A 23,312-nucleotide genomic window follows, 5' to 3' on the forward strand; every position below is an offset into this window, starting at 1 on the left:
AATGAAAACTGACCTTTTCTAGTCCTGTGGCCACTGCTGAGTTTCCCAGATTTGCTGGCATATTGAGTGCAGCACTTTCACAGCACTGTCTTTCAGGATTTGAAACAGCTCAACTGGAATTCTATAACCTCCACTAGCTTTGTTCATAGTGATGCTTTCTAAGGCTCACTTGACTTCACATTCCAGGATGTCTGGCTCTAGGTGAGTGATCACACCATCGTGATTATCTGGGTCGTGAAGATCTTTTTTGTACAGTTCTTCTGTGTATTCTTGCCATCTCAAATTCTTCTGCTTCTGTTAGGTCCATACCATTTTTGTCCTTTATCGAGCCCATATTTGCATGAAATGTTCCCTTGGTATCTCTAATTTTCTTGAAAAGATCTCTAGTCTTTCCCATTCTGTTGTTTTCCTCTGTTTCTTTGCATTGATCGCTATGTGTTTATATCTTTAAAAAAAAAATTTTAGATTTATAGCAGAATCAAGAGAGAGATTTCTCATTTACCCCCTCTCACACGTGAAACTCTCCCCAACTCCCATCACCAACATCACTCCCCAAAATGGTACATTTTTTACCAAGGATAAACCTGTGCTGATACATGATAATCACCCACAGTTAATAGTGTACATTAGTGTTTACTCTTGGTGTTGTATATTTTATTGGTTTGGACATATGTATAATGACATATCCATCACTACAGTAGCATAAAGAGTGTTTTTACTGCCCTAAAAATCTTTGGTGCTCTGCCTATTCATCTCTCTCTACCTCCCCCACCCCTGGCAACCACGTACCTATTTATTGTTTTACCTTTTTATTTTACCTTTTCTACAATGTATAGTTAGACAATAATCCAATATGTGCCCTTTTCAGATTGGCTTCTTTTACTTAGTAATACGCATTTAAGCTTTCTCTATGTCTTTTCATGGGTTAATAACGCCATTCTTTCTTGACATTTCATTGTCTGGATGTACCACCATTTAATTATCCATTTACCTTCTGAAGAACAGCCTGTATTCTTCCACATTTGGGCAGTTATGCTATAAACATAGCTATAGCTACAAAATAAATGCTGTAAACACCAGTGTGCAGATTTTTGTGTAGACATTTTTCATTTCCTATGAGTAAATTAACAAAGAGCATTATTGCTGGATGGTATGGTAGGAGTGGGCTTGCTCTGTGGCTCAGCATTAAAGAATCTACCTACAGTGCAGACGAGAAGGCTTCAATGCCTGGGTTGGAAGTATCCCCTGGAGGAGGAAATGGCCACCCACTCTGGTATTCCTGCCTAAAATATCCTATGGACAGAGGAGCCTGGTGGGCTACAGCCCAACGGGTTGCAAAGCGTTGGACATAACTGAGTGACTGAGCACACGTGGTAAGAGTACCTTTAGGTTTCTGTGTTTGTTTTTTTTTGGCCTACCTTGAGGCTTGCAGGATCGTAGTTCCCCAAACCAGAGATTGAATCCAGGCTCCTGGCAATGGAAGCTCAAAGCGTACATTTAGTTTTGTTAAAAAACTTACAGGCCGTCTTCCAGAGCATCTAGACCATTTTGCATTCCCAGCAGCAGTAAATGAAAATTTCTGTTCTCCACATCTTTGTCAGCAGCAGCAGGTGTTGTCAATGTTCTGGATTTTGGCATTCTAATAGTGATGTCTCATTGTTTTAACTTGAAATTCCCTAGTAACATATGATATGGAGCTTCTTTTTATATTTATTTGCTATCTATATATCTTCTTTGATAAGGTATCTATTAAGGTCTTTGGCCCATTTTGCAGTGGAGTTGTTTTCCAGCAGCAGCAGTATATTTTGGATAGCAGTCCTTATCAGATAACATGTTTTGTTAATATTTTCTCCCAGTCTGTGACTTATCTTCTAATTCTCTTGATGTTGTCTTTCACAGAGCAATGACTTTTAATTTTAAGGAAGCCCACCTTATCAATATTTTTATCACAGCTTGTGTATTTGAGCTTATATCTAAAAAGGCATCACCATACCCAAGGTCATCTAGGTTTTTTTTAATTATGTTGTCTTCTAGTAATTATATAGTTCTCCATTTTACATTTAAGTCAGTGATCTATAAACTCGACAATCAGTTTGTTGATAACCATAAAATAATTTCCTGGAAATTTGATTGGGTTGCTTTGAATCTATAGATCAAGCTGAGAAGAATTGACACCCAAATGGTATTTGTCTTCCTATCCAAGAACATGGTATATCTTTCCGTTTACAGTTAATCTTTGAACAGCATGAGTTTGAACTGTGTGTGTCCACTTACACTTGGATATATTTCCGTAGTAAATAATATATTACTAAACACAATCCATGTTTGCTTGAATTTGTGAATGTGGAGCAACAGTGGATACAGAGGACCAGCTATAAGTTATACACGGACTAGCTCCTGCATTGCTCAGAGGTCAGTTGTATTTAGTCCTTTGCTTTGACTCATCAGTTTTATAGTTTTTCTCATACAGATCTTGTATATATTTGTTAGATTTGTACTTAGGTATTTGTGCTTTTCATGCTGTTTGTGTTCATGGGGTTCTTGGAGTGGTTTGCCATTACCTCCTCCAGCCAGGAGGCTTATCGCTTCTCTACAAATAGCTGAGGAAAGAAGAGGAAAGCACTGGAGAAAAGGGAAGGATACACCCAACTGAATGCAGAGTTTCAGAGAATAGCAAGGATAGATAAGAATGCCTTCTTGAATGAACAATGCAAAGAAGACAATAGAATGGGAAAGACTAGATATCTTTTCAAGAAAATTGTAGATATCAAGGAAACATTTCATACATAGATGGACATGATAAAGGACACAAACAGTAAGGACCTAGCAGAGGCAGAAGAGATTAAGAAGAGATATACAAAATAAAAGACACTGAAGAAATATACAAAAAATCTTAATGACCCAGATAACCACGATGGTATGGTCACTCACCTAGAGCCAGACATCCTGGAGTGTGAAGTGCAAGTGGGCTTTAGGAAGCATTACTACAAACAAAGCTAGTGGAGATGATAGAATTCCAGCTGAGCTATCTAAAATCCTAAAAAATGATGCTGTTAAAGTGCTACACTCAATATGTTAGCAAATTTGGAAAACTCAGGACTGGCACAAGACTAGAAAAGGTCAGTTTTCATTCCAATCCCAAAGAAGGATAGTGCGAAAAACTGTCAAGCTACCATACAGTTGCATGCATTTTGCATGGTAGTATGGTTATGCTCAAAATCCTTCAAGCTAGGCTTCAAAAGTACATGAACCAAGAACTTCCAGATGTACCTGCTGGGTTTAGAAAAGGCAGAGGAACCAGAGATCAAATTGTCAACATCTGCTGGATCATAGAAAAAGCAAGGGAATTCCAGAAAAACGTCTACGTCTGCTTCATTGTCTACGCTAAAGACTGTGTGGATCACAGCAAACTGAAAAATTCTTAAAGAAATGGGAATGCCAAGACCACCTTACCTGTCTTCTGAGAAACCTGTATACAAGTCAAGAAGTAACAGTTACAACTTTATGTGGAACAACTGACTGGTTCAAAATTGGGAAAGGAGTACAACAAGGCTGTATATTGTCACTCTGCTTATTTAACTGTATGCAGAGTCCATTATGTGAAATGCTGGGCTGGATGAATTACATACTGGGATGAAGATGACCGGGAGAAATATCAGCAACCTCAAATATGCAGTCATTTCTCTAATGACAGAAAGTGAAGAGCAACTTCAGTCTTGCTGAAGGTAAGAGAGAGAGAAAAAACTGGCTTAAAACTCAACATGCAAAAAACTAAAATCATGGTATCCAGTCCCATCACTTCATGGCAGACAGATGGGGGAAAGGTGAAAACATTAACAGATTCTATTTTCTTGGACTCAAAAATCATCATGCACAGTGACTGCAGCCATGAAATTAGGACACTTGCTCCTTCCAAGGAAAGCTATGAAAAACCTAGACAGCATATTAAAAGGCAAAAACATTAATTTGCCTACAAAGGTCCATATAGTCAAAGCTGTGGTTTTTCCAGTAGTCATGTACAGATGGACCATAAAGAAGACTGAGCACTGAAGAATTAATGCTTTCGAATTGCGGTCCTGGAGAAAGTCCTTTGGACAGCACAGAGATCAAACCAGTCAATCCAAAAGGAAATCAACCCTGAATATTCACTGGAAAGACTGATGCTGAAGCCAAAGCTCCAGTACTTTGGCCAGTTCATGTGAAGAACTGACTTACTGGAAAAGACTGATGCTAGGGAAAGACTGTGGACAGAAGGACAAGGGCAATAGAGTATGATATGGTTGGATGGCATCGCGGACTCAATTCACATGAATTTGAGCAAACTCTGAGAGATAGTGAAACATAGGGAAGCCTGGCATGCTTCAGTCCGTGGGGTTCTTGGTTCACATGCTGTTCAAGCCTGGCTTGAAAGCTTTTGAGCTTTACCTTGCTAGTATGTGAAATGAGCAAAATTGTGTAATAGTTTGAGCATTCTTTGGGATTGGAATGAAAAATGACCTGTTCTAGTCCTGTGGCCATTGCTGAGTTTTCCAAATTTGCTGGCATATTGAGTACAGTACTTTAATAGCATCATCTTTTAGAATTTGTATGTATTAATATTCTTCATTTTTTAAGTCACCATTCTCCTGGTTTTCTATGGTTCTTTATTAATGGCTTCCTATAAAGAAATAGAGGAAAACAACAGAATGGGAAAGACTAGAGATCTCTTCAAGAAAATTAGAGATACCAAGGGAACATTTCATGCAAAGATGGGCTCGATAAAGGACAGAAATGGTATGGACCTAACAGAGAAGAAGATATTAAGAAGAGGTGGCAAGAATACACAGAAGAACTATACAAAAAAGATCTTCACGACCCAGATAATCACGATGGTGTGATCACTGACCTAGAGCCAGACATCCTGGAATGTGAAGTCAAGTGGGCCTTAGAAAGCATCACTACAAACAAAACTAGTGGAGGTGATGGAATTCCAGTTGACCTGTTTCAAATCCGGAAAAATGATGCTGTGAAAGTGCTGCACTCAATATGCCAGCAAATTTGGAAAACCCAGCAGTGGCCACAGGACTAGAAAAGGTCAGTTTTCATTCCAATCCCAAAGAAAGGCAATGCCAAAGAATGCTCAAACTACCACACAATTGAACTCGTCTCACATGCTACTAAAGTAATGCTCAAAATTCTCCAAGCCAGGCTTCAGCAATACGTGAACCGTGAGCTTCTGATGTTCAAGCTGGTTTTAGAAAAGGCAGAGGAACCAGAGATCAAATCGCCAACATCCGCTGGATCATCAAAAAAGCAAGAGAGTTCCAGAAAAGCATCTATTTCTGCTTCATTGACTATGCCAAAGCCTTTGACTGTGTGGATCACAGTAAACTGTGGAAAATCCTGAAAGAGATGGGCATACCAGACCACCTGACCTGCCTCTTGAGAAATCTGTATGCAAGTCAGGAAGCAACAGTTAAAACTAGACATGGAACAAACAGACTGGTTCCAAATAGGAAAAGGAGTACGTCAAGGCTGTATATTGTCACCCTGCTTATTTAACTTATATGCAGAGTACATCATGAGAAACGCTGGGCTGGAGGAAGCACAAGCTGGAATCAAGATTGCCGGGAGAAATATCAATAACCTCAGATATGCAGATGACACCACCCTTATGGCAGAAAGTGAAGAGGAACTAAAAAGCCTCTTGGTGAAAGTGAAAATGGAGAGTGAAAACGTTGGCTTAAAGCTCAACATTCAGAAAACGAAGATCATGGCATCTGGTCCCGTCACTTCATGGGAAATAGATGGGGAAACAGTGGAAACAGTGTCAGACTTTATTTTTTGGGGCTCCAAAATCACTGCAGATGGTGACTGCAGCCATGAAATTAAAAGACACTTACTGCTTGGAAGGAAAGTTATGACCAACCTAGATAGTATATTCAAAAGCAGAGACATTACTTTGCCAACAAAGGTCCGTCTAGTCAAAGCTATGGTTTTTCCTGTGGTCATGTATGGATGTGAGAGTTGGCCTGTGAAGAAGGCTGAGTGCCGAAGAATTGATGTTTCTGAACTGTGGTGTTGGAGAAGACTCTTGAGAGTCCCTTGGACTGCAAGGAGATCCAACCTGTCCATTCTGAAGGAGATCAGCCCTGGGATTTCTTTGGAAGGAATGATGCAAAAGCTGAAACTCCAGTACTTTGGCCACTTCATGCGAAGTGTTGACTCATTGGAAAAGACTCTGATGCTGGGAGGGATTGGGGGCAGGAGGAGAAGGGGACGACAGAGGTTGAGATGGCTGGATGGCATCACTGACTCGATGGACGTGAGTCTGAGTGAACTCCGGGGGTTGGTGATGGACAGGGAGGCCTGGCTTGCTGCGATTCATGGGGTTGCAAAGTTTGGACACGACTGAGCGACTGAACTGAACTGAACTGATAGCTCTTTGTGCATTTTTAAAGGTTAAAGTCTTTGTCTAATAAGTGCAGTGACTGGGTTTCCCCATAGGCAGTTTCTGTTAATATTTTTTCCTAGAATGGACCATACTGGCTTTTCTGTGCTTCTTAAATTTTTTGTTGAAAATAAGATATTTAAATATTTTAGCATAGTGAAACATAGGCAAGCCCTTGTGCTCTTTTTTCTGGGAGCCATCAGACAAGTTAAAATTTACAACTATATTTCTTTACAAACAAGATCTGTGTTCCTGCCTCTGACACTTGCAGCCAAAACCCCAAGTGCAGTCTACCTTCCTCATGGTCGTTGCCAGTCTAGGCTATGGCGAGTAGTAGCTGGGCAGTTTAAAGCTTATTTCTTCTCCAAAACTTGTAATGGTGGTTGTAATTTTTTTAGTAGATTCCAGAGTTCTGCAGAAGTTGATTCTGATACACTGTGGCTGCTCCTTAGTTGTTTTTGACTTCCCTGGTGGCTCAGATGGTAAAGCATCTGCCTATGATGGAATGGGTGAATTTAACTCAGATGACCATTATATCTACTACTGCAGACAGGAATCCCTCAGAAGAAATGGAGTAGCCATCATGGTCATCAAAAGAGTCCGTAATGAAGTACTTGGATGCAGTCTCAAAAACAACAGAATGATCTCTGTTCATTTCCAAGGCAAACCATTCAATATCACAGTAATCCAAGTCTATGCCCCAACCAGTAACGCTGAAGAAGCTGAAGTTGAACGGTTCTATGGAGACCTACAAGACCTTTTAGAACTAACACCCCAAAAAGGTGTCCTTTTCATTATAGGGGACTGGAATGCAAAAGTAGGAAGTCAAGAAACACCTGGAGTAACAGGCAAATTTGGCCTTGGAATACGGAATGAAGCAGGGCAAAGACTAATAGAGTTTTGCCAAGAAAATGCACTGGTCAGGGCAAACACCCTCTTCCAACAACACAAGAGAAGACTCTACACATGGACATCAACAGATGGTCAACACCGAAATCAGATTGATTATGTTCTTTGTAGCCAAAGATGGAGAAGCTGCATACAGTCAACAGAAACAAGACTGGGAGCTGACTATGGCTCAGATCATGAACTCTTCATTACCAAATTCAGACTTAAATTGAAGAAAGTAGGAAAAACCACTAGACCATTCAGGTATGACCTAAATCAAATCCCTTATGATTATACCCTGGAAGTCAGAAATAGATTTAAGGGCCTAGATCTGATAGATAGAGTGCCTGATGACTATGGACTGAGGTTCGTGACATTGTACAGGAGACAGGGATCAAGACCATCCCCATGGAAAAAAATGCAAAAAAGCAAAATGGCTGTCTGGGGAGGCCTTACAAATAGCTGAGAAAAGAAGAGAAGCAAAAAGCAAAGGAGAAAAGGAAAGATATAAGTATCTGAATGCAGAGTTCCAAAGAATAGCAAGGAGAGATAAGAAAGCCTTCCTCAGCAATCAATGCAAAAAAATAGAGGAAAACAACAGAATGGGAAAGACTAGAGATCTCTTCACGAAAATTAGAGATACCAAGGGAACATTTCATGCAAAGATGGGCACAATAAAGGACAGAAATGATATGGACCTAACAGAAGCAGAAGATATTAAGAAGAGATGGCAAGAATACACAGAACTGTACACAAAAGATCTTCACGACCCAGATAATCATGATGGTTTGATCACTGACCTAGAGCCAGACATCCTGGAATGTGAAGTCAAGTGGGCCTTAGAAAGCATCACTATGAACAAAGCTAGTGGAGATGATGGCATTCCAGTTGAGCTATTCCAAATTCTGAAAGATGATGCTATGAAAGTGCTGCACTCAATATGCCAGCAAATTTGGAAAAGTCAGCAGTGACCACAGGACTGGAAAAGGTCAGTTTTCATTCTAATCCCAAAGAAAGGCAATGCCAAAGAATGCTCAAACTACCACACAGTTGCACTCATCTCACATGCTACTAAAGTAATGCTCAAAATTCTCCAAGCCAGGCTTCAGCAATACTTGAACCGTGAACTTCTGATATTCAATCTGGTTTTAGAAAAGGCAGAGGAACCAGAGATCAAATCGCCAACATCCGCTGGATCATCAAAAAAGCAAGAGAATTCCAGAAAAGCATCTATTTCTGCTTCATTGACTATGCCAAAGCTTTTGACTGTGTGGATCACAATAAACTGTGGAAAATTCTGAAAGAGATGGGCATACCAGACCACCTGACCTGCCTCTTGAGAAATCTGTATGCAAGTCAGGAAGCAACAGTTAGAACTGGACATGGAACAACAGACTGGTTCCAAATAGGAAAAGGAGTACGTCAAGACTGTATATTGTCACTCTGCTTATTTAACTTATATGCAGAGTACATCATGAGAAACGCTGGGCTGGAGGAAGCACAAGCTGGAATCAAGATTGCCAGGAGAAATACCAATAACCTCAGATATGCAGATGACACCACCCTTATGGCAGAAAGTGAAGAGGAACTCAAAAGCCTCTTGATGAAAGTGAAAGTGGAGAGTGAAAAAGTTGGCTTAAAGCTCAACATTCAGAAAACGAAGATCATGGCTCTGGTCCCATCACTTCATGGGAAATAGATGGGGAAACAGTGGAAACAGTGTCAGACTTTATTTTTTTGGGCTCCAAAATCACTGCAGATGGTGACTGCAGCCATGAAATTAAAAGACGCTTACTCCTTGTAAGGAAAGGTATGACCAACCTAGATAGCATGTTCAAAAGCAGAGACATTACTTTGCCAACAAAGGTCTGTCTAGTCAAAGCTATGGTTTTTCCTGTGGTCATGTATGGATGTGAGAGTTGGACTGTGAAGAAGGCTGAATGCTAAAGAATTGATGTGTTCTTTTGAACTGTGGTGTTGGAGAAGACTCTTGAGAGTCCCTTGGACTGCAAGGAGATCCAACCCGTCCATTCTGAAGGAGATCAGCCCTGGGATTTCTTTGGAAGGAATGATGCAAAAGCTGAAACTCCAGTACTTTGGCCAGCTCATGCGAAGTGTTGACTCATTGGAAAAGACTCTGATGCTGGGAGGGATTGGGGGCAGGAGGAGAAGGGGACGACAGAGGTTGAGATGGCTGGATGGCATCACTGACTCGATGGACGTGAGTCTGAGTGAACTCCGGGGTTGGTGATGGACAGGGAGGCCTGGCATGCTGCGATTCATGGGGTTGCAAAGTTTGGACACGACTGAGCGACTGAACTGAACTGATGATGCGGGAGACCCAGGTTTGTTTCCTGGGTCAGGAAGATCCCCTGGAGAAGGAAATGGCAACCCAGTCCAGTACTTTTGCCTGGAAAATCCCATGGATGGAGGATCCTGATAGGCTCTGGTCCATGGGGTCTCAAAAAGTCAGACCTGACTGAGCGACTTCACTTTCACTTTAAGTTTCTTTTATTGGGGAACCAAGCTCCAAAATTTGTTTCTTCGTCTCTTTTGCTGATGCCGCCTCCCATGGAAACAATATAATTCATGAATGATCTACACAGCTTGCTTCTCCCTTACTGTTTGTTGTGTGTTTTGTGACTTTCGTGAAACTCTTTTATTTTATATCTATTAACTCAAATAGAACTTAGACCCTTTTAGAACTTCAGATATCATGAGTTCTGTGCAGTGTAAGGGTTAATCTTTCTAATGGAAGAAAAAAAGGTGAAAGTACTTGGTTAAAACAGATTTTAAGTTTAGTTTTGGTATATTGGTATAGATTTCTAATGCCTGTATTACTTGGAGGCCCAGGATGGATACTTTGGATGATTTAATTCACATCTAGATTATTAAGTTGGTGTTGCTGCTTTTTTTTTAAAAAAAGAAAAAATACATCACTCAGTTATCAGTGAAAGGAAGGCAAGGTTTTTAGCATTGATGATTACACATGTTTCCTTTTTCATGTAGCAAATAAATGCTTGTCACTATGTCAGGTTAGTCTATCATTTTTATTATGTTTATGGATTGGTGTTTTACTATACAAATAAACGTTTTCTTTCTCCATCAATTTGAGGTTTCTTTTCCTCATTATTGGATTCGAATTTTGCATTTTAGTTAGAAATACCACCAAAGTATTGTTGTATCTAAGTGCGTCATATCTGTTTGTATTGTTGTTCAGTTGCTCAGTCGTATCCAACTCTTCGTGACCCCATGAACTGTAGTATGCCAGGCTTACCTGTCCTTCATCATCCCTCTCAAGAGTTTGCTCAGACTCTTGTCCATTGAGTCTGTGATGCCATTCAACCATCTCATCCTCTGTCGTCCCCTTCTCCTCCTGCCTTCAATCTTTCCCAGCATCAGAGTCTTTTCCAATATCAGCTCTTTTCATCAGGTGGCCAAAGTATTAGAGCTGCAGCATCAGTCCTTTCAGTGAATATTCAGGGTTGATTTCCTTTAGGATTGCCTGATTTGATCTCCCTGCTGTCCAAGGTACTCTCAAGAGTCTTCCTCAGCACCACAGTTTGAAGGAATAAATTCTTCAGCAGTCAGCGTTTTTCACTGTCCAGCTCTTACATCCATATATGACAACTGGAAAAACCACAACTTTGACTATATGGACTTTAGAGAGCAAAGTAATGCCTCTGCTTTTTAATATGCTGTCCAGGTTTGTCATTGCTTTTCTTGCAAGGAGCAAGCGTCTTTTAATTTCATGGCTGCAGTCACTGTCCACAGTGATTTTGGAGCCCACGAAAATAAAGTCTGTTACTGTTTCCACTTTTTCCCCATCTATTTGCTATGAAGTGATGGGACTGGGTGCCATGATCTTCATGTTTTGAGTGTTGAGTTGTTGGAGTAGGATGTTATTTTGTCCCACAGTAAATGATAATTTTGGTTATTTAGTGGTGTCTGCTGTGCTTTATACCCACTGCAGTGTTCTTGCCTAGAGAATCCCAGGGACAGGGGAGCCTGTCACTGAGTTGGACACAACTGAAGTGACTTAGCAGCAGCAGCTGTGCTTTATTGAAGTTAAAACTTTGGATTTAATGACTTTGACCCATGAAACTTGTCAGTGGATTTTTGCTACCTTTTTTGCGGGTTTGTGTGTTTGTGCTCAATCGCTCAGTTGTGTCCAACTCTTTGCAGTCCTATGACTACAGCCTGCCAGGCTCCTCTGTCCATGGGATTTTCCGAGCAAGAATACTACTGGAGTGGGCTGCCATTTCCTTCTCCAGGGGATCTTCCCTTACCTTTATTTTCATGAATTTCTCAATGTTGACTTGTTTCCTGCAATGTGAGGTACATTTTTTTTCCCCCTTTCACATCTTTGTATGTAAAGATATTTGTGAAATTTATAAAACAAAATATTAATAAAATATTTTAACCTGATGAAAATTAGAAGGGATTGATATATTGTCCCATACAAGCACCTTTGATATTGCTCCGGAAATAAGTTTGACAGAATCCACTATTCTATTCTTTTTTTCCTCCTTGTGATCAGAAGAGTACAATGCCTTATCAAACTGAGTCTCTTTTAGAAGTTTCCCATTGAACATAGGGATAGGTCTTGGGCTGATGATATAAATCTTGGTTCATCTGTTGTCCCACAAATCCCTGCAACTTGTCTTTTTTTTTTTTTCCATGTCTAATTTCTTTATGTTCTTTAGACTGGATAATTTCTGTTGTTTGTCTTCAGGATCACTTGCTCATTTCTCTGTCTTCATTTGTTGTTGATAGCATTCAGTGAATTTGTTGTTTCTGTTCCTGTATTTCTGATTCTAAAATTTCCATTTTGTTGTTCCTTATATTTCTGTTTCTTTGCTGATACTTTCTGTTAGGAAGTATGTTTCACGTGTGTTTATAATTGTTCACCAAAGTGTTTTATGATGCTTTGAAATCCTTATCAGATAGTTCCACAACTGACATCTTTGCATTGGTGTCGATTAATTGTCTTTCTCATTCAGGTTGAGATTTTCTTGATTCTTGAAATGATGAATGATTTTCATTTTATTATGTTTTTATTCTAGATTTTGAATAGTATGCTGTGAAACTTTGAGTCTTATTTAAATCTATTTTTAACAGGCCTCCTCTGACACTGTACTAGCCGAGGAGGAAGGCTGCCTCATTGCTACAAAGTGAGGCTAGAAGATTGGACTCCCCACCCTGCTTGATCCCCACCAGCCTCTGTTGACCACTGTGGTGGAGAGGGGAGGTTACCTCTTAGGTCAAGGTGGTAGTTAAAACTTCAGACTTCAATCAGCCCTTGCTGACATCTTGAAAGGGGAGGGACACCTTTGTTGCTGCTGGCTAGTAGATTGCCATTGTTGTGAATGAGGAGGAGTAGGTTCCACGATGTTTGGCTGGAGTAGGGCAGTAATTAAAAAATGATTTTGCTTGCTAGTCTACACCTTTCCCAATCCTTTCACCAGAGAGAGCAGGCTTTTCTTGTTGGTTTTCTGAGTGGTGGTTTATTGTTGTTTTTATTTTTTTGCCTGTGTTCATCAGTGTTTCTGGGTTGCAGGCTTGTCTGTTGCCTGGTCTAGGAAATATAAGGCAAAAAGAAAACCCAGAGAACTCAGTCATGTTGTTTTTCAAGTTCTTAGAGTTGCTGTTAATTCACTTTCTCTTCACCTTTCAGTGTCTTTTGGTTTTTTTTCAATATATCACAGTCAGGAAATTAGATGTATTTAGTAAAAGAAATAGGAAGAATGTTTCTTCTCACTTTTTGCATGGAACTGAGTAGCCTAACTGGTTTAAAATTAAAATAGTCCATTGTGAACTTACTTTAAATGAAATGTTCAAAATTATTTTGTTCCTAAAAATATTTACCACCATATTTTGTAAGTCACTAAGTTGTACATAAGGTTAAGTATATTCTTTGTTGTACTTATATATGCATGTATAAAAGTCTCTTTCTTTATTTTAGGATTATGTACTGAAGGACTCTACCGTGTTAGTGGGAACAAAACTGATCAAGACAATATTCAAAAGCAGTTTGATCAAGGTAAAAAGATAATTACATAAGGCAAAATTACCATCTTGTTAGTTTCCTTATTGAAATTTCATATGAAAACCTCCTTAAGATCATGTATTATGGAAGAAAGTTTTGAAGTAGTATTAGGAGTATTTAATCAGACAGATACCAGAGTCAAGAAACAGGAGAGCTGTAAATCCATTAGCAGAATTGGAAAAGCAGTAAATTGAGTTATGATGCATCATCATCTTTGTGTATGCAGATTTACCTTTAAGTGCAATTTGAAAGTGTTTTTTTTCTTTCATGATACTGTGCCAACTAATTAGGGATTTTTTAAAAAGCTGAATTTCCTACTCATATTAAATTAATTATGAGATCAAAGATTTAAGTGAAAAAAATGAAAACTGTATGTACTAGGGAGAAAAATGAGTGAATATTTTTATAATCTTGCAGTAGGGAGAGGCCTAAACTTAACATGAAACCTAGTAAGCATGAACAAGATGATAAACTGGACTGCTTAAAAATGTAAAAACTTCTGTATGGAACAGTGGATAAAACAAAATCAGGAGAAAAACTGCAAATCTAGGGGGGCTATGGACTTTCTTTGCTAGATTAAGCAATTTAATTTCAGAAGAACAACATACATATGTAAATATGCTTGGCCTTTGTCAGTTACAAATAAATAAAAATTAAAACAAAAAGATTGTATTTATTATGAGAATGGAAAAGATTATTGGTAGGGCATAGGCAAACAGGTGTGTTGTGTATTATTGGTTATGGGTGCTTTATATAGCTTTTGCTGGAGAAATTCCATTTGTAAATATTTGTTACAAGTCTTCATGTAAGCCTACCAATAAATTTATTGCAGTGTTGTTTGTATTTTGTTTTAAAGGTGGGGAGTCCACTCATGTTTACAAGCAGAATACTAGATAACCATATAGAATAATGAAGATTATATGTGTTGAAATGGTAAAATTGTTGAGTGTTGGAGAAGGGGGTGTGTATGCTTTGCTTTGAAAGAGTATTGTTAGTGTTTCACTTTTTAAAAGTATTTTGTTACAAGAACTGTTTAGACTTTATCAAATCCTTACAATTTTACCTCTAAGTAATAAAGGAAGAATAATCAGTACCAGGGTCTCTTGATTTAGACTTTCTGGTTTTGTTTTGTATTTCTACCACTTACTGTGGTAAGTTGATTGAGTTGTGTCCAACTATTCGTGACCCTATTGTCTGCAGCCCGCCAGGCTCCTCTGTCCATGAGATTTCCCAGGCAAGAATACTGGAGTGGGTTGCTGTGCCCTCCTTCAGATCTTTCCAACCCAAGGATCAAATCCACATCTCTTACATCTCCTGCATTGGCAGGCGGGTTCTTTACCACTAGCGCCACCTGGGAAGTCACTTACTTTCTTTGTGATCTCTGGAAGTTAATCTTTCTAAACAGCAACTTTTTAATCTAGAATTGGGCTTCCCTTGTGGCTCAGATGGTAAAGCATCTGCCTACAATGCGGGAGACCAGGGTTCGATCCCTGGGTCGGGAAGTTCCCCTGGAGAAGGCAGTGGCAACCCACTCCAGTATTCTTGCCTGGAAGATCCCATGGACGGAGGAGCCCAGTAGGCTACAGTCCATGGGGTTGCAAAGAGTTGGACATGACTGAGCGACTTCACTGTGCTTCAGAATGGGAGTGATAAAAATAACCGAAGAATAATGAGATAATGCATATGATGAATTTTCTGTGCCAGACACTGTGTTAAATGTTGATTGGGTAGCTTATATTTCAAGGAATGTAGCCTGCCTAAGGAAGTAAGCGTTAGTAAATACAAGTTTTTAATCATAAAATCTTTATAGCTTTTTTAAATGAAATAAATTAAATCTTCAGTAATAGAATATTATGTAAATTTTATGTCTGGGAGAATGTTTTATAGTTGTTAAAATTGTTTATGTGTGGAACAAAATGTAAAGATTGGTGATTCTTGGTTAAGGGTATGTGTGAGTTCTTTGTATTTTTATTATTATTGCAGAATTTCTACAAGCTTGAAATCGCAATGAAATGTTTCCTGCTCCCTTAAAAATTATTTAAAAGAAATTTTAATAACCTTGGATAATGCCTTAAAAATGAAATTCAATATAAAATATATATATGTGATTCATCTTTTTTTTTTCAAATGAGCAGAAAAGGGATGAAAGGAAACATGCTAAAGTATAAACAGTGATTATCTCTTGATTATGGGGGTACTTTTTTCTTTATCATAAGTATTCATTGTATTTATAAAAGGAAAATAAGACTTTAAAATAGCAAATTAACCTTATAATACACCTTTACTGTGTTCTGTTCTTATTTATTTAAAGTTAGAACTTCACTGATAAGTGTTTAAAGTGTTTTATATTAAAATTTTTAAAGTATAAGTTAAAAAGTTGAAGCTTGAATTTATATGTATGATTCCTATCTTTGTGTCTCTGTTTCCTTATGACCTATTTTAAAAATAGCTTACATTAAACAAAATGTTTTAAGAGAAGAGAAATGTTAAATAATATTGCCTGTATACTAATAAGCCTAACAGGTTTTTTATTGTAACAGAAAATGCTCCTTGCTTGGTTTTCTCTTTCATTATCTACAGTTTTATCAGGCAAACTTACATTAAAACAATGGGGGAGAGATGAATCTGCCTTTTTTTTTTTTTTGAATCTGCCTTTAAATAAAGGTGATCAATGAGAAGACTTAAATATCTTTGGATCTTCAAATACCTGTTTAGCTTACTTCTCTTGTTATAAATTTAAATTTATTATAATTTTTAATTTTAATTTTTGTCTTGTAGATCATAATATCAGTCTAGTATCAATGGAAGTAACAGTAAATGCTGTAGCTGGAGCTCTTAAAGCTTTCTTTGCAGATCTACCAGATCCTTTAATTCCATATTCTCTTCATCCAGAGCTACTGGAAGCAGCAAGTAAGTATAAGCCTTTTTTTTTTTTTTTTGAGAGGGGTGATGGTAGTGGGTTTGTACATTGGTTGCTATGTGTTAAACGAGGTCATTCAGTAGAATGTGTAGCAAATAAAAATTCAGCTTCTAGAGCTGTCTATTAAAGTTCTTTCCCTTTAAATACTTTTAGCTAGCCTCCTAGATGACTAGGTGCTCCTAGAAGTTAGATCATAGTGCTGGAAGTTTGAGGTTTGTATTTGAATCAAACTCAAAGGCATTGTTAGGAAAAAGAAATTAATTCTTCAAATGAATGTATCTGTAACGTACTTCAGTAAAGTATGTTTTTTTTTTTAAATATGTTTTAAGTCAAAGAAATTAACTTTGGCCTCATGTCTTAAGTCAGTTTTTGAGAGAGTTAGACAGGAAAATGAATATTTATTCAGTATTGATTCTTACTTGGCATAATCATTCATCCAGATGTTTCCACTTAGCAGATACTCATTTGTTATCTGGAAAATGAGGAAAAAAAGGTCTATTTGACTGTCAGGTAACCTAGTGCTTAATCCTTACTGTGTTCTCAATATTTAGTTTCTAAATATTTCTCTTCAATATGTCTTTCTGATTCCAAGTCTTCAGACTCTTTAGAGTGAAGTTGCTTTCTTACGGTTTTGATTGTTAAGAGTTCTCAGTTAATTTTCTTTTAATTAAAATCCACTTCAATATATTGGCACACGATCCAGTTGCCTTATACATAGTCTCATATATAAACTGGGAAAATGGTCCATTTGATAGCTTAGATTTTCTTCCTTTTTGACTGTAAACAATAGCCTTAGAACTTTCCTAGTTAGGAAATTATTGAGGGCTGATTTAGAAGTAATATGTGGCAAATGAGAAATTTGTTAGTACTTGGTTTTGGGGCTTCCCTGGTGGCTCAGATGGTAAAGAATCTGCCTGCATTGTGGGAGATCTGGGTTTGATCCCTGGGTCAGGAAGATCGCCTAGAAAAGGGAATGGCTACCCACTCCAGTATTCCTGCCTGGACAATCCCATGGACAGAGGAGCCTCGTGGGCTGCAGTTCATGGGGTCGCAAAGAGTCAGACACAGCTGAGTGACTAACACACAGTAAGTGGTATTCATACTACCTGCCATGAGTTGCTATGCAGATTGGACCCCTCCAGAGGAACCCACTATTATTTTGGAAGAAAGAAGTGAATGAGGAAGAGAAGCAGTAAGGGTGCTCTCTTCTCTCCTCCTATTTATCGCAGAACTGCCTTTCAGTTATCCTGTTTCATAATTTGCATAAGTTTGAAAAGTAACTGACCACTGTAGTGATTGTGAAAAAAGATGTTTGATAAGCTAAGTGAATTATAAATAAGTATATGGTGATGCTTTAAATCAGGTGCTGGCAAACTGACCTGTGGGCCAAAAATTCAGCTTGCCATCAGTTTTCAGAAGGCTTTCAAGCTAAGAATGTTTTTTTTTACATTTTTAAATGGTTGAAAATGTTAAAAGAAAAAATTATATGTTAAAATTATATGAAATTCAGATTTTTTTTTTTTTAAGTTCTATTGGAACAAAGCCACTCTTGTTGCATATTGTCTATGGCTGCTTTTGTACAACTGCAGAGTTGAATAGTTTCACCCACAAAGCCTAAAATATTTACTGTTTGTACCATGAATATTAAGAGCTTAACAGATTTATTAGTAATTAGTTGATTCTAAGTCAGTACCTAGTTAGATGTTGCTTTAAAAAATTACTAATACACGATTTCGCCATCCCCAAGTTATTCAGTTATTAGCTTTCTGAAGAGTTACTGTAATAAATGATAATCTATTTATTAGCAGATTCTTTACATTTTCTTTGTTTTTGTTTACCTCTCCTAACATATTTCATATACATTCTTGATTGTTTTATATAATAAGCATAGCAAGAAGCTTTATCAGTATTTTTTAATGTCTGTGTTTCATACAAATTCCTCACTACTTTTACAGAAATCCTGGATAAAGCAGAACGTCTTCATGCACTGAAAGAAATTGTTAAGAAATTTCATCCTGTTAACTATGATGTATTCAGATATATAATAACACATCTAAACAGGTATTTTTATTTTTTGTTTTTGCAAGTAAAATGCACTACAGATTTCAACATAACTATAAATTGGATAATTTTAAGATAGAGACAAACTTAACAGATAGTTCAATTTTGAATCTCTAGATCACTTTTTCCTGGATTTGTAAAATAGGTTTTTCATCAACCTTTTTAAAGAAAGATATATGACCCTTTTAGTATACATAATGATTTTATAAAAAGTAAGTGTGGTGAGTACTTTTTTTTTTGTCAAAATGACACTTAGATAATTAACCAAATCAACCTGTTTGAAGTTGGAATAATTGAGATTTAAAGAGAAATCATATGCTCAAATGGCACATCTTATGATTAGAATCCAAATTTTATTAAGTGCTTTAATTCCCTCTTCTTTTGTGCTATTTCTTTTGTATGTCTTGCTTGTTTTGTTTAGATAGTCTTCATAGTGAAAGTCTGTTAGAAACTTGAATTCATATTACCATCCTTCTTGACTGAAATGTATAACATTATCCAATATCAAAAACCTTAAATAGTGTAGAGCTTCAAGTTCATGCTTTTCTCTATAAAGAAACTCTTGCCAATATCATTCGTTAAATGAAAGAAAATACTGATATTGTATAATGGGATAAACCTCAAGACTTTGGAGTTAAATAGATTTGGTTTTGAAATGTTTTTAGTTCTGTGGCCTTGAACAAATTTTTTAACCCTTCCTAAGTCTTGAAAATCACTGCAGATGGTGACTTCAGCCATGAAATTTAAAAGATGCTTACTCCTTGGAAGAAAAGTTATGACCAACCTAGATAGCATATTGAAAAGTAGAGACATTACTTTGCCAACAAAGGTCCATCTAGTCAAGGCTATGGTTTTTCCCACTGGTCATGTATGGATATGAGAGTTGGACTGTGAAGAAAGCTGAGCGCCAAAGTATTGATGCTTTTGAACTGTGGTGTTGGAGAAGACTCTTGAGAGTCCCTTGGACTGCAAGGAGATCCAACCAGTCCATTCTAAAGGAGATCAGCCCTGGGATTTCTTTGGAAGGAATGATTCTAAAGCTGAAACTCCAGTACTTTGGCCACCTCATGCGAAGAGTTGACTCATTGGAAAAGACTCCGATGCTGGGAGGGATTGGGGGCGGGAGGAAAAGGGGACGACAGAGGATGAGATGGCTGGATGGCATCACCGACTTGATGGAACTGAGTTTGAGTGAACTCCAGGAGTTAGTGATGGACAGGGAGGCCTGGCGTGCTGCAATTCATGGGGTCTCAAAGAGTCGGACACGACTGAGCAACTGAACTGAACTGAAGTCTTGATTTTCTTGACTGTATAAGAGTGAGAAGAATAACACCTCACAGAGTTGTTATTGAGAGTGAGAGTCCACCCTTCACAATATTTTCTACTAACATTGTAATGAACTCATGTTTGGTTTTTTTAAGCTAATAATGTCAGTGTCCAAAACAAGTACATTTCAGTCTGTAGCTCTTAAAAGAGAATATTAAAGTTTTGTTGTTTTCAGTGTAGCATAAAATTATAAACATTTCTAGTAACTTCTCTGAAGTCTCCCTCTCTGAGAAAATACCAGCATATATAACATTGCAGTATAGGTAGTGGAATTTCCTCTTTTGAAAATTACCATACAGGTGGTTCATGCTTTAACAGATGTGTACAGGGTACTAGAAGAGAGCTTATCTCGTATGGAATGTTGGGATGGTATATGAACATATTATTTTATAGTTTGATTGAAGTACTGAAATAAGAATTAAACTTCATTAAAAAATAATATGGAAAAGGGACAAAGGAAAGAGCATGTTCAAAGAATCATGTGCTGGTCCACCATCAGTGTTATGTTAGACACTTAGTGTGTTTGACTCCAGTGATACAACAGTTAGTGACAACAGGCACATTTGATATATTGAGGAATAGCAAAGAAGCATATGTTGCTTGAGCAGAGTGAAGGATAGGACAGTACTACTCAGAGTGTAACCTACGGACTAGCTTTAGTCCTCAAAATATTTTCACAAGGAGGTTGCTTTCATGTATATCACTAATTTCACTGTTGAGTTCAACTGACATTTAAGGGGTTGGGGTAGGGAGTAAGTGTCAGTGAAAAAAAACATTGCATGATTGTTTCTCTGAATGGTGCGGGGAGCCACTAGAAAGTAGAATAGAGAAATTTTATCACCAGACTTAAATTTTAAAAGAAATACTCAATTATTGACGATAATGGGTTTACTCTTTGTGCCATGTACTCTTATAAGTGCTATACAGATATCAGTAAATAAAATAATCACACGTTTCATGGAACTTACATTCTAGTATAGGAAATAAATGATAGATATATAATAGGTGATTGACAGATTGCAAAAATTAATCCATAGAGTTGTTCTTTAAATATATTCTCTTTCACCTTTGATATTCAGTGAGTTACTGTGTCATATTAGTTTTTTCTCCTAATTATTTTTCCTTTTCATTCCTCTGCCACTGCTTTAATTTCATCATTTCTCATTTAGGGAACTCTAATTTTTCATTGAGCTCTCTCTGCCAGTTTTTCTTTCTCCTTTGATCACAATGCCAGAGTGATCATTTTGAAAACTCTTTCTGTAAAGATCACTTATATCCTGAAGAAAAAAATCCAAACATTAACATTAAGTGGCCTAGTTCTAACTTATTCTGTTAAATTTCCTTTCCGTTTCCACCACGTTATTAATACAGTGCCACTGTATTAAACTGATAGCATTTAACAAAAAGTATCAATTTGTGCCTGGCTCCTTATCACATCTTAACATGACTGCCTTAGTCTTTCTCAAAATTCAGTCCTCAAATCAGGAGCATCAGCAAAACCTGGGCACTTGTTAGGAATGCAAATTAACAGACCCAACTCAAGACATAATTATCAAACTTGTGTTTTAACAGGCACTCCAGAAGATTCTGATAGACACTGAGAACCACTGGGAGGTGGTGGTTGTTTTTTTTTAATGTTGATTTACAATGTTATGTTGGTTTCAGATGTTCAGCAAAGTGATTCAATTACATGCTTTCTCAGATTCTTTTCCATTATATGTTATTGTGGAATATCAAACATAGTTCCTGTACTATACAGTAGGGCCCTATCATTTTTTGTATTTTATATGTAGTAATGTGTATCTTTTAATTCCAAAGTCTTCATTTATTCCTCTTCTGCCCTTTCCCTTTTGGTAACCATAGGTTTTCTATGTCTGTGAATCTTGTTTCTGTTTTGAACAAATAAGTTCATTTGTATCATTTTATTTTTTAGATCCTACATATAAGTGATACTGTATGGTATTTTTCTCTTTCTGACTTAACTTTGCTTAGTATGTCTCTAGGTCCATTCATTAACTACAGATAGCATCATTTCATTCTTTTTTATTCCATTGTGTGTATATTTACCATATTTTTATCCTTTCATCTTTTGATAGACACTTAAGTTGCTTCCATGCCTTAGCTTTTGTAAATAATGCTGCTGTGAACACTGGGGTGGATATATCATTTCAGTTTAGAGTTTTCATCTTTTCTGGATGTATGCCCAGGAGTGGGATTGCTGGATCATATGGCAACTCTAATATTTTAAAAAACCTCCATACTGTTCTCCATGGTAGCTACACCAATTTACACTGTTGCACCAGCAACAGTTTAGGAGGGTTCACTTTCTGCCACACCCTGTTCGTCATTTATTATTTGTAGACTTTTTGATGATGGCCATTCTGAGTAGTGTGTGATGGTATCTCAGTATAGTTTTAATTTGCATTTCTCTAATAATTAGTAATGTAGAGCATGTTTTCATGTGCCTGTTGGTCATCTGTATGTCATTGGAGAAATGTCTATTTAGGTTTTCTGCTCATTTTTGATTGGGTTTGTGTTTTTTTTTTTTTTTTTGCTACTGAGTTGTATGAACTATTTGTGTATTTGAAATTAACTCCTTGTCAATCACACTGTTTGCAAATATTTTCTCCCATTCCATAGGTTGTCTTTTCATTTTGTTTATAGTTTCCTTTGCTATGCAAAAGCTTGTAAGCTTCATTAGATCCCATTTATTTTTGCTTTCATTTTTATTATCTTGGGCAGCTGACCTGAGAAAGTGTTGCTGTGATTTATGTCAGAGAATATGGCTTCCCAGGTGGCTCATTGGTAAAGAATCTGCCTGCCAATGCAAAAGACACAGGTTTGAACCCTGGGTCAGGAAGATCCCCTGGAAAAGGAAATGGCAACCCACACCAGTATTCTTGCCTGGGAAATCTCATGGGCAGAGGGGCCTGGTGGGCTACAGTCCATGGGGTCACAAAGAAGTCAGATAGAACTTAGCGACTAAACGACAATGTCAGAGAGTGTTTTGCGAATGTTCTCGTCTAGGAGTTTTATGGTGTCATGTCTTACATTTAAGTCCAATGCCGTTTTGACTTCTTTTTTTTTTTTTTTTTTGTATATCAATGTGAGAAAGTGTTCTAACCTCACTGATTTACATGTGGCCGTCCAGCTCTCCTACTTGCTGAAGACACTGTCTTTTCTCCATCGTGTATTCTCCTTTGTTGAAAATTAATTGTCCATAAATGTGTGGGTTCATTTTTGGGCCCTCTATTCTGTTGCATTGATCCATGTGTCTGTTCTTATGCCAATACCATGCTGTTTTATTACTTTTGCTTTCTAGTATTTGAGAACCACTGTTGTGACTGAACTACTCTTCCTAGTATTTTACTAACACCCATTACCCTTTACTCAACTCAAACATTACCTCCCTTTTGTTTGTTTTGACTCAACAATTAGACTTGCCCAGGTTCATGTCTTTCAGATTTATAGGCATTTTCAGAATTTTTATTTGACTACCACATAGACATACCTGACTGGGCCCCACTATACACTGTATTTTAAGAGAAGGTTGATTTTATTCTGATTATTCTAATTTAGTCTCTTAACAAAAGATAATGCCTTTTTTTTTTTTACCACAGAACACATGTTTTTAGGGC

At 37.5% G+C, this 23,312-nt stretch overlaps 1 protein-coding gene across 3 annotated transcripts in view; it reads left to right on the plus strand.

Moving 5' to 3' along the window:
• The window catches only part of ARHGAP5 (Rho GTPase activating protein 5), a 79,287-nt gene that overhangs the window by 51,671 nt on the left and 4,304 nt on the right, over positions 1-23,312 (plus strand). For all 3 annotated transcript variants that reach the window (XM_024982060.2, XM_024982064.2, XM_024982061.2), the window contains exons 4-6: positions 13,284-13,361; positions 16,146-16,277; positions 18,243-18,348. In XM_024982060.2, coding sequence (XP_024837828.1) covers positions 13,284-13,361; positions 16,146-16,277; positions 18,243-18,348 — 316 coding nt within the window. The remainder of the gene's footprint in view (positions 1-13,283; positions 13,362-16,145; positions 16,278-18,242; positions 18,349-23,312) is intronic.

Source organism: Bos taurus, chromosome 21, assembly GCF_002263795.3.
Source record: "Bos taurus isolate L1 Dominette 01449 registration number 42190680 breed Hereford chromosome 21, ARS-UCD2.0, whole genome shotgun sequence".
Taxonomy (NCBI): Eukaryota; Metazoa; Chordata; class Mammalia; order Artiodactyla; family Bovidae; genus Bos; species Bos taurus.